Source organism: Scyliorhinus torazame, chromosome 6 (genome assembly GCF_047496885.1).
Source record: "Scyliorhinus torazame isolate Kashiwa2021f chromosome 6, sScyTor2.1, whole genome shotgun sequence".
Classification (NCBI taxonomy): domain Eukaryota; kingdom Metazoa; phylum Chordata; class Chondrichthyes; order Carcharhiniformes; family Scyliorhinidae; genus Scyliorhinus; species Scyliorhinus torazame.
The window spans coordinates 312,575,624-312,587,288 of NC_092712.1; the positions used below are offsets into that span (position 1 = coordinate 312,575,624).

The 11,665-nt window shown below is 54.5% G+C and overlaps 1 protein-coding gene across 2 annotated transcripts in view; it reads left to right on the plus strand.

Moving 5' to 3' along the window:
- The window catches only part of sacm1lb (SAC1 like phosphatidylinositide phosphatase b), an 88,871-nt gene that overhangs the window by 45,110 nt on the left and 32,096 nt on the right, over nt 1–11,665 (plus strand). The window contains exons 8-13 of one of the 2 annotated variants that reach the window (XM_072510083.1): nt 3,270–3,371; nt 4,648–4,733; nt 6,630–6,716; nt 7,207–7,239; nt 7,415–7,483; nt 7,579–7,658. In XM_072510083.1, coding sequence (XP_072366184.1) covers nt 3,270–3,371; nt 4,648–4,733; nt 6,630–6,716; nt 7,207–7,239; nt 7,415–7,483; nt 7,579–7,658 — 457 coding nt within the window. The remainder of the gene's footprint in view (nt 1–3,269; nt 3,372–4,647; nt 4,734–6,629; nt 6,717–7,206; nt 7,240–7,414; nt 7,484–7,578; nt 7,659–11,665) is intronic. The other variant, XM_072510084.1, reaches the window with a different exon arrangement.

Consider the following 11,665-nt stretch of genomic DNA (forward strand, 5'->3'; position numbering starts at 1 on the left):
GGCGATAATTAGCTACCTGGAGTTAATGAGCTACCCAGAGTTGTGTTTTTAAAAATATAAATTTAGAGTACCCAATTAATTTTTTCCAATTAAGGGGCAATTTAGCGTGGCCAATCCACCTACTCTGCACATTTTTGGGTTGTGGGGGTGAAACCCACGCCGACACGGTGAGAATGTGCAAACTCCACACGGACAGTGACCCAGAGCCGGGATCGAACCTGGGACCTCGGCGCCGTGAGGCAGCAGTGCTAACCCACTGCTACCCAGAGTTAACAAGCTAACTAGGTTCCTGGGGGTCAATGTTGGTGATAAAGAATTCCCTAGAGTTACAGGTACTTGGAGTTAACGTACTAATTGTTAACAGAATACCCGGAGGTCAGTGCTGGAGTCACTGAGATACCTGGAGTTGACAAGGTGCCCAAGGGTTTTGCTGGAGTTGGTGAGGTGCCCGAGGGTTGTGTTGGAGTTGAGGTGCCCGAGGGTTTTGCTGGAGTTGGTGAGGTGCCCGAGGGTTGTGCCGGAGTTGAGGTGCCCGAGGGTTGTGCTGGAGTTGGTGAGGTGCCCGAGGGATGTGCTGGAGTTGAGGTGCCCGAGGGTTGTGCTGGAGTTGAGGTGCCCGAGGGTTGTGCTGGAGTTGAGGTGCCCGAGGGTTGTGCTGGAGTTGAGGTGCCCGAGGGTTGTGCTGGAGTTGAGGTGCCCGAGGGTTGTGCTGGAGTTGAGGTGCCCGAGGGTTGTGCTGGAGTTGAGGTGCCCGAGGGTTGTGCTGGAGTTGAGGTGCCCGAGGGTTGTGCTGGAGTTGAGGTGCCCGAGGGTTGTGCTGGAGTTGAGGTGCCCGAGGGTTGTGCTGGAGTTGAGGTGCCCGAGGGTTGTGCTGGAGTTGAGGTGCCCGAGGGTTGTGCTGGAGTTGAGGTGCCCGAGGGTTGTGCTGGAGTTGAGGTGCCCGAGGGTTTTGCTGGAGTTGACGAGGTGCCCGAGGGTCGTGCTGGGGTTGACGAGGTGCCCGAGGGTCGTGCTGGAGTTGACGAGGTGCCCGAGGGTCGTGCTGGAGTTGACGAGGTGCCCGAGGGTCGTGCTGGAGTTGACGAGGTGCCCGAGGGTTGTGCTGGAGTTGACGTGGTGCTCAAGGTTTGTGCTGGAGTTGACGAGGTGCCCAAGGGTTGTGCTGGAGTTGACGAGGTGCCCAAGGGCTGTGCTGGAGTTGACATGGTGCCCGAAGGCTGTGCTGGAGTTGGTGAGGTGCCCGAGGGTTCTGCTGGAGTTAACGAGGTGCCCGAGAGTTGTGCTGGAGTTGAGGTGCCCGAGAGTTGTGCTGGAGTTGAGGTGCCCGAGGGTTGTGCTGGAGTTGAGGTGCCCGAGGGTTGTGCTGGAGTTGAGATGCCCGAGGGTTGTGCTGGAGTTGAGGTGCCCGAGGGTTGTGCTGGAGTTGAGGTGCCCAAGGGTTGTGCTGGAGTTGAGGTGCCCGAGGGTTGTGCTGGAGTTGAGGTGCCCGAGGGTTGTGCTGGAGTTGAGGTGCCCGAGGGTTGTGCTGGAGTTGAGGTGCCCGAGGGTTGTGCTGGAGTTGAGGTGCCCGAGGGTTGTGCTGGAGTTGAGGTGCCCGAGGGTTGTGCTGGAGTTGAGGTGCCCGAGGGTTGTGCTGGAGTTGAGATGCCCGAGGGTTGTGCTGGAGTTGAGGTGCCCGAGGGTTGTGCTGGAGTTGAGGTGCCCGAGGGTTGTGCTGGAGTTGAGGTGCCCGAGGGTTGTGCTGGAGTTGAGGTGCCCGAGGGTTGTGCTGGAGTTGAGGTGCCCGAGGGTTGTGCTGGAGTTGAGGTGCCCGAGGGTTGTGCTGGAGTTGACGAGGTGCCCGAGGGTTTTGCTGGAGTTGACGAGGTGCCCGAGGGTTTTGCTGGAGTTGACGAGGCGCCCTAGGGTCGTGCTAGGGTTGACGAGGTGCCCGAGGGTCGTGCTGGAGTTGACGAGGTGCCCGAGGGTCGTGCTGGAGTTGACGAGGTGCCCGAGGGTCGTGCTGGAGTTGACGTGGTGCCCAAGCGTTGTGCTGGAGTTGACGAGGTGCCCAAGCGTTGTGTTGGAGTTGACGTGGTGCCCGAAGGCTGTGCTGGAGTTGGTGAGGTGCCCGAGGGTTCTGCTGGAATGAAGGAGGTGCCTGAGGCTTGTGCCGGAGTTCAAGGTGCCCGAGGGTCGTGCTGGAGTTCAAGGTGCCCGAGGGTTTTGCTGGAGTTGATGAGGTGCCTGAGGGTCGTGCTGGGGTTGACGAGGTGCCTGTGGGTTGTGCTGGAGTTGATGAGGTGCCTGAGGGTTGCGCTGGAGTTGACGAGGTGCCTGGAGTTGACGAGGTGCCTGTACATTTTGCTTTCTAAAACTATGCAGTTATCTAATACTTACAGAAAAGTTATTGTCTTCAGAAGTAGTCTCATAGATTTGAGATATTGAGCATAAATGTTCTGACCACATTTTGAGTATACTTTGGGGTGCAGTGCAGAATTGATTGCACTTTCTCTGAATTGGTGACGAGGCAGGCATCATGTTTTTTTGTTACCCCAAAATGATGAGAGTTCATTATTAATATTTGTCGTAACCATTGCGAGAGATTCTTTTTGGGTAAAATGTGTAGCCTTTTTTCTAGCCACCCTAGATAAAATTATCTTGATTTAATTAGATGAACATGTGTGCGTGTGAAATATCTCAACCGTTTTCTATTTTAACTCCCTTATTTGCATCTCTTTGTTCAGTGAAAGATCATTATAGAAATGCTGTGCTTCATGTTCGAGAACCTAGTAGACCATATATGACCCTCACCATAAAACTATGATTGTATTAAATATATTTATTATTTAGGACAGAGGTAGATTAAAAACGGGATCAGGGGTTATGGGGAGAAGGAAGGATGAGAAACATATCAGTCATGATTGAATGGCGGAGCACTCGATGGGCCGAATGGCCTAATTCTGCTCCTATGTCTTATGGTCTTAAGATGAAGGGAGTGGTAATGATAGTATTAAAGATTAAAGCAGCAGCAGCAAGGTCAGCCCTGCCTGAAAGCAAGATAGCAGAATGTGGAAATAGCAGAGCAACGGTCAGCATTTCTGAAAGCAAAAACGTGTGGACAAAATACAGACTGTCCATTGGGGGCAGCGTGGAGTCAAAATAAAACTGGAGGACAAGAGTTCATGGTCTGAAGTTATTGAACTTTATGTTATGTTCAAAAAGCAGTGCCTAATCGGAAGATGAAGTGCTTAATTTAAATATCCTTAACCATCCATTCCTGATCTCAGTCATGGCTGTGAAGCGTTGCAGCATAAATGGAAAATATTTTGACTGGACGATTCTCTCGAGGCGGAGTTGTTTCCGGGCGGGAGTCCGGTACTACGTTAGAGGTAAGTGGACAGATCCTGCAAGTGATCAGTTAGCTAAGGGATGTTGTACTATTAACTGTATGATGTAGTTCAAACTACTCCTCAAAAGTTTGTCTAGTTTTAGTCACCAAGGCACAAGAGTAACATTCAGGCTCTGGGACAAGTGGAGGGAAGAACCATGAGGTGGATCCTTGATGTCATTGCATAGTGTTATAAAAAATGAATAGAGGAAATTGTGTTCTTTTTCACCTTTTGTACAGTTAGAAAATATTCCGCACTATTGAAATGTAGGGCTGTGCAAGAGAACAGTGCATGGGTTAAAGCTGGAGAAGATTGATCTAGAGATGAAAAGAAAATAATGTCTAAAATTAGTTTTAAAATAAATTTAGAGTACCCAATACTTTTTTTCCAATTAAGGGGAATTTAGCGTGGCCAATCCACCTAACCAGCGCACCTTTGGGTTGTGGAGGTGAAACCCACGCAGACACAGGGAGAATGTGCAAATTCCACACGGACAGCGACCCAGGACCGGGATTCGAATCCGGGTCCTCAGCGCTGCAGTCTCAGTGCTAACCACTGCGCCACCGTGCTGCCCTAAAATGTGTCTAAAATGACGACCTGGGTAGGGTTGATTTGTGGAGGTGTTATTTGTTGCTTAATTTAAGATCCACCCCTCTTGCTGAAGGGATGAGTGTTGGTGTACCAATGCACTGTGCCACATAAAGGAAGGATGTTGGTCTATGTTCGAGTCCCCATGAGCTTGTTACAAACCAGGATGGGCGGTTGGTTAGACGGTCCCAAGACCAGGTTTTCGGACCAGGAATCAGTGCATGCATCAGGAAGGAAAGGAAAATCAATACCTGCTGGGGTAAAAAAAGAGGCATGTTTCGTCAAAGCTTTTTGTCTTGCACTCACCAGGACACTTCGCAAAAAATATAGAAGAGACGACAAATTTATACGGTGTGAGAAAGAGTGCTGATTGGTTGGCAAGTAGACACTGATTGGTAGAGGTGTTGCCATGGAGAATGTTTGTTTGCTTTTAAGTTGCTAGTTGTCAACTCAGTGCTTTGTTCAATCGCTTTTGGGCCAGCATGGGCTTTTTACTATTTTCTATTCCCATTTTGTCTCCTATTTTCAGATATTTAGCAAATTGAAATGAGACCCATTGGAGAAAATAATTCTGATAGGTTAGGCCTTAATGCAAATTGTCACTTTTTAGTTGAGAAGCATAATCAATAATTTAAATTGTTAATTAATTTAAAGATATTCATAGACTTTCATGTTTGAACTTTATTAGGTATTGATTCGGAAGGGCATGCGGCAAATTTTATCGAGTCGGAGCAAATAGTACAATACACTGGTAATAAGGTATCGTTTGTACAAGTAAGTGACTTCCATTGTGTATTGAGTTGTTACATGACAGCAAAACTTAGATTTCTTTAGCACTTTAATTTTGCACTTCCCAAATGGAAATGGAACATGAATGTTGGGCTACGAACGGCGAGATTGGATGGGGTGACCAAAGGTCTCAGCAAAAGGGGGAATCTTGGGAAGGCTTTAAAGGAGGAGGTGAGGCTGAAGGCTTTACTACAAATAGTGAGACATAGCAAGACAGGACCACCGCAATAGTTTGCATTTAATAAGCACCTTTTTAAAGGAGAGGATTTCTTCCCAAATGTGCAATCAGAAATTCCTGCCAGATCCTAGAAAATTCTAGGGATGGAGGACGGGAATCTTGGTCTAAGAAATGGGTTTTAACAAAGCTTTTTAAAAAGGAGGGGGAATTGGAGAACCAGAGAGGTTTGGAGGGAACATTCCAGAACGTGTAGCCTAGGCTACTCAAATCATAGCCAGTGACAGTGGAGTGAAGAGAGCGGGGAATGTAAAAGGTGTCAGAGTTGTAGAATTGCAGGTTTCTGGAATGATGTAAGGCAAAGGAATGATAGAGGTAGGGAGGTTGGAGGCCACAAAGGGGTTTAAACCCAGGCTGAGAATTCAAAGTGGGACTGGGAAGCCAGTGTATGTCAGCAAGCAGAGAGGTGGTGGGTGAAAGGGATTTGGTGCAGGACTGGATACAGCTGTAGAGTTCTGGGTGAGCTGAAGCTTTTGGAAGATGGGAGGCTGTCCAGGAGTGTGTTAGAATTTTCAAATCTGCAGGTTACAAAAATATGAATGATGGTTTTGGCCGGCAGCAGAAATAATGATCACGGGTTCATGAAAGTTGGTGGAGAGTTGGGAGCTCGGTTCATAGTACAAGCGTTATAGTACAGTACACGGTGCACAATTGAAATGCTTCTTTAAATGTACCTCTTTGACCAAGCTTTTAATATCTCCTTATGTGGTTGGTGTCACGGTTTCTTTGATAGTTGTTCCAGTGAAGCACCTTTGGGTATTTGACTATGTTAAAGATGCTATATAAATGCAGAGTAAGAAGTCTCATAACTTTCCCCAGTCAATGGGCAAGGAGGTACCTTTTATGTGGTACTGTGCTTAAATCTGATCTGGGGTATAATAACTAACCCATATTCATCCCAGTATGTTCTGACAGTGAATCAATACTGGTTCATGCAATGGGCACAAGATATTCCATGGAAGCTTTAACTCATTGATGCCCATAATAAACTAATACAGTGCAGCCACAAACTCGATGTGATTGTAATTGCCAGTGGTTTTATTTCCGAGTTTGACAGAGGTGTGTACAGACAATGGAGCTGCTTGTGTTGATCATAAGAGAGATACAATTGCAAGGTAGTGTCTCCTATATATGCTGTGATTGTGAATCTGCCTCCACTTCACCTGATGAAGGAGCAGCGCTCTGAAAGCTTGTGATTTTGAATAAACCTGTTGAACTTTAACCTGGTGTGGTGAGACTTCTTACTGTGCCCACCCCAGTCCAATGCCGGCATCTCCACATCATGAAAATCCAGGTTGTTGTTGATCTTCTGTTTGTTCTGGTGGTTGGTGCTGACTCTTGAGACTGAACATCAAGTCAATGCGAACCAGGAAAGAAAAATTGTTTAGTCAGAAAAACACTTGCTTTCCCCCATTGTTTACATTCGTTTAGAAGGTATAATGGACGATAAAGAATTAAAGGAATGGAGTTAATGATTGCGTGTCGCTTTAGTTAAGATTTTTAATAAATAATTTTAACATATTGGCAGTTAATTTGTTTTCGGGTCCCAATTGTTTCAATACTGTAAAAGGGGGAATAGTTAAGGGCTGCCTGATGTTGAATAAATTTCTCTTTTTTTTTTTTCTCTCTCTCTCTCCGTTTTCAAGACACGAGGATCAATTCCCTTTTTCTGGTCACAAAGGCCAAACTTGAGATACAAACCAAAGCCCCAGATCAGTAAATCCATGAACCATGTGAGTACGTTTGAAAACCCCAAATGACAAGTTTCCGTAAGGAGCCTGTGGACCTGCAGCTAGTGAAGAGTTTTACTGTGCTGCTATTTGTATGTTTGCAGGTTTACTTTGTACACCGTGCTCATTTTGAAAACAGTAAATGTGCATTTTTCTTTTCATGGCCGAGCTCCAGTTGCCAATTAAATTTCAAATGTATTCGTTGCTTGAAAAACGCTGGATTTGTGCAGCTAAATAACAACAGCTCAGGCTTTGCAAGCACCTGCTATTAAACCCTGTTTTTTAAAGATAAGTGAGTGTTGATTAAAGGTTAGAATGTAACATGATGGAATGTGTTTTGGTCTTCCAATTGGTGGGGCGATAGGTGTAAAGTTCTTTCTAATCTAATGCTGATTTTGATAAACCAACGTGTTATGTAATCGAATGTTAAATGTTAAAGATAGGGCAAGTGATTTGTTTTTTGCTCAGAAACTGGCATTTTCACTCCCTCCAGAATGTACCAGGGCAGCAAACTGTGCTCCACATGGTAAGTTTGCAGACTGTATTATTGTGTTGTGTCCAATTGCTTGTCCCATCAGCAACCACCTCAGCCATAGAGAGCAGATTTAGAGCTTTAGTGCACGACGTAGACTATTGATGCTTTTGACTGTTTTTGTTTGACGGAGTGGATTGTAAACGTCTTCTTAAAATTTTAATTACAGATGGATGGCTTTCAAAGGCATTTTGATTCGCAGCTCATTAGTTATGGGAAGCAAGTGATCATTAACTTGGTAGGTTTTATTTTTTGTCAAATATGTCATCGTATTAAATTGTGAACTCCTATCTTTGAATATTGGACACCTCAAAAAATATTTTCACTCCATAGGTTGACCAGAAGGGCCCTGAAAAATCCCTGGAACAGGTTTTCTCCAAAATGGCTTCAAACATGGGCAGTGGGATGGTTAAGTACGTTTCCACATTCCTTAACAATAGCTTAATGCTGTCAATCTTTTCTTTTGCGTTTTTTTTTAAGAGTTAGAAGTGACTCGGACAACTGCGATTTTCTAAAGTAAAAGCAAAATACTGCTGCTGCTGGAAATCTGAAATAAAAACCGAAAAGAGAGGGGCGGCACGGTGGCGCAGTGGTTAGCACTGCTGCCTCATGCCACCAAGGTCCCAGGTTCGATCCTGGCTCTGGGTCACTGTCCGTGTGGAGTTTGCACATTCTCCCCGTGTCTGCGTGGGTCTCACCCCCCACAACCCAAAGATGTACAGGGTAGGTGGATTGGCCACGCTAAATTGCCCCTTAATTGGAAAAAAAATAAATAAATAAACACAGAAAATGCTGGATAGACTGAGGTTTGGTAACATCTATGAAAATAGAAACAGAGTTGACGTTTTGAGTTGTGTGATTCTACAACACTGAAGAGAAATGTAAATGTGAAGGATTATATAGTTGGAGAGGTTGATTGAGGTGTGGCTGTGCCTACCCCCACGGGCCCCAGCTATGCCCGTCTTTTTGTGGGTTATGTGGAACATTCCTATTGACAATTAGATATTCTGGAATGCAACGATTTGCTGTGCAGATAAATATGTGACACGTTGACTGTAGTTAAAATTTTTGATGTTGGTGGCTGAAATGTTGACCAAAACACATGGAGCACTTTCTGTTTTTCCGCATAGTCCTTTGGCATATTTAGCACCCATCCATTTAAAAAACAGTAGATAAGACTCTTTATTTGATGTCTTGATGATTCACCACTTAACCTAGATTGACGCAGCAGTGGAAAGTGGGCGGAGTTTTCTGAAGCTGACTGGAGCCCTCCAGTGGCAGGAAGCGAATCCTTTTCCTCCCCAGATTTTGCCAAGAGTTGAATGGCTGAGCAATGCCCCCTCACATTCACGTCAGCTCGACTGCTCAAATGGCAGTCCATTGCACAAGTGGCGGTCGTGGTTCAGAGGTTGGCACGCTACTGCCGAGCAGGATTGTGTGTTCAAGTCCCAAACAGAGACCTGAGCACAACATCTCTCTGCTGGGGGGGTCAGTGTAGAGGGAGCACCCCTCTGCTTGGGGGGGGGGGGGGGGGGGGTCAGTGCGGAGGGAGGGGGTCAGTGCGGAGGGAGCACCCCGCTGCTGGGGGGGGGGGGGGGGGGGGGGGGGTCAGTGCAGAGGGAGCACCCCGCTGCTGGGGGGGGGGGGGGGGGGGGTCAGTGCAGAGGGAGCACCCCGCTGCTGGGGGGGGGGGGGGGGGGGGTCAGTGCAGAGGGAGCACCCCGCTGCTGGGGGGGGGGGGGGGGGGGGTCCAGTGCAGAGGGAGCAACCCGCTGCCTTTGGGGGAGGGGGGGGGGCAGTGCAGAGGAAGCGCCCCGCTGCTGGGGGGGGGGGGGGGGGTGCACCCTGCTGCTGGGGGGGGGGGGGTGCACCCTGCTGCTGGGGGGGGGGGGGGGGGTGGTGCACCCTGCTGCTGGGGGGGGGGGGGTGCACCCTGCTGCTGGGGGGGGGGGGTGCACCCTGCTGCTGGGGGGGGGGGGCAGTGCAGAGGGAGCGCCCCGCTGCTGGGGGGGGGGGGCAGTGCAGAGGGAGCGCCCCGCTGCTTGGGGGGGGGGGGGGGGGGGTCAGTGCAGAGGGAGCGCCCCGCAGCTCGGGGGGGGGGGGGGTCCAGTGCAGAGGGAGCACCCCGCTGCTGGGGGGGGGGGGGGGCAGTGCAGAGGGAGCGCCCCGCTGCTGGGGGGGGGGGGGGGGTGCACCCTGCTGCTGGGGGGGGGGGGGGGCAGTGCAGAGGGAGCGCCCCGCTGCTGGGGGGGGGGGGGCAGTGCAGAGGGAGCGCCCCGCTGCTGGGGGGGGGGGGCAGTGCGGAGGGAGCGCCCCGCTGCTTGGGGGGGGGGGTCAGTGCAGAGGGAGCGCCCCGCTGCTGGGGGGGGGGGTGCAACCTGCTGCTTGGGGGGGGGGTGCACCCTGCTGCTGGGGGGGGGGGGGGCAGTGCAGAGGGAGCGCCCCGCTGCTTGGGGGGGGGGGGGCAGTGCAGAGGGAGCGCCCCGCTGCTGGGGGGGGGGGGGTCAGTGCAGAGGGAGCGCCCCGCTGGTGGGGGGGGGGGGAGGGGTTAGTGCAGAGGGAGCGCCCTCCTGCTGGGGGGGGGGGGTCAGTGCAGAGGGAGCGCCCCGCAGCTGGGGGGGGGGGGGCAGTGCAGAGGGAGCGCGGGGGGGTCAGTGCAGAGGGAGCACCCCGCTGCCTTTGGGGGAGGGGGGGGGCGGGGTCAGTGCAGAGGGAGCACCCCGCTGCCTTTGGGGGGGGGTCAGTGCGGAGGGAGCACCCCGCTGCTGGGGGGGGGGGGGCAGTGCAGAGGGAGCGCCCCGCTGCTGGGGGGGGGGGTGCAACCTGCCGCTTGGGGGGGGGGGTGCACCCTGCTGCTGGGGGGGGGCAGTGCAGAGGGAGCGCCCCGCTGCTGGGGGGGGGGGGCAGTGCAGAGGGAGCGCCCCGCTGCTTGGGGGGGGGGGGGGGTCAGTGCAGAGGGAGCACCCTGCTGCTGGGGGGGGGGGGCCAGTGCAGAGGGTGCGCCCCGCTGCTGGGGGGGGGTGGGGGGTCAGTGCAGAGGGAGCGCCCCGCTGCTGGGGGGGGGGGGGTCAGTGCAGAGGGAGCGCCCCGCTGGTGGGGGGGGGGGGGAGGGGTTAGTGCAGAGGGAGCGCCCCGCTGGTGGGGGGGGGGGGAGGGGTTAGTGCAGAGGAGCGCCCTCCTGCTGGGGGGGGGGGGGGGGTCAGTGCAGAGGGAGCGCCCCGCAGCTGGGGGGGGGGGGGCAGTGCAGAGGGAGCGCGGGGGGGTCAGTGCAGAGGGAGCACCCCGCTGCCTTTGGGGGAGGGGGGGGGGGCGGGGTCAGTGCAGAGGGAGCACCCCGCTGCCTTTGGGGGGGTCAGTGCGGAGGGAGCGCCCGCTGCTGGGGGGGGGGGGGCAGTGCAGAGGGAGCGCCCCGCTGCTGGGGGGGGGGGGGGTCAGTGCAGAGGGTGCGCCCCGCTGCTGGGGGGGGGGGTGCACCCTGCTGCTTGGGTGGGGGGGGGGGGTGGTGCACCCTGCTGCTGGGGGGGGGGGGGGTGCACCCTGCTGCTGGGGGGGGGGGGGGTGCACCCTGCTGCTGGGGGGGGGGGGGCAGTGCAGAGGGAGCGCCCCGCTGCTGGGGGGGGGGGGGGCAGTGCAGAGGGAGCGCCCCGCTGCTTGGGGGGGGGGGGGGGGGTCAGTGCAGAGGGAGCGCCCCGCAGCTCGGGGGGGGGGGGTCCAGTGCAGAGGGAGCACCCCGCTGCTGGGGGGGGGGGGGGGGGCAGTGCAGAGGGAGCGCCCCGCTGCTGGGGGGGGGGGGGGGTGCACCCTGCTGCTGGGGGGGGGGGGGGCAGTGCAGAGGGAGCGCCCCGCTGCTGGGGGGGGGGGGGGCAGTGCAGAGGGAGCGCCCCGCTGCTGGGGGGGGGGGGGGCAGTGCGGAGGGAGCGCCCCGCTGCTTGGGGGGGGGGGGGTCAGTGCAGAGGGAGCGCCCCGCTGCTGGGGGGGGGGGTGCAACCTGCTGCTTGGGGGGGGGGTGCACCCTGCTGCTGGGGGGGGGGGGGGCAGTGCAGAGGGAGCGCCCCGCTGCTTGGGGGGGGGGGGGGCAGTGCAGAGGGAGCGCCCCGCTGCTGGGGGGGGGGGGGGTCAGTGCAGAGGGAGCGCCCCGCTGGTGGGGGGGGGGGGAGGGGTTAGTGCAGAGGGAGCGCCCTCCTGCTGGGGGGGGGGGGGGTCAGTGCAGAGGGAGCGCCCCGCAGCTGGGGGGGGGGGGGGGCAGTGCAGAGGGAGCGCGGGGGGGTCAGTGCAGAGGGAGCACCCCGCTGCCTTTGGGGGAGGGGGGGGGCGGGGTCAGTGCAGAGGGAGCACCCCGCTGCCTTTGGGGGGGGGTCAGTGCGGAGGGAGCACCCCGCTGCTGGGGGGGGGGGGGGCAGTGCAGAGGGAGCGCCCCGCT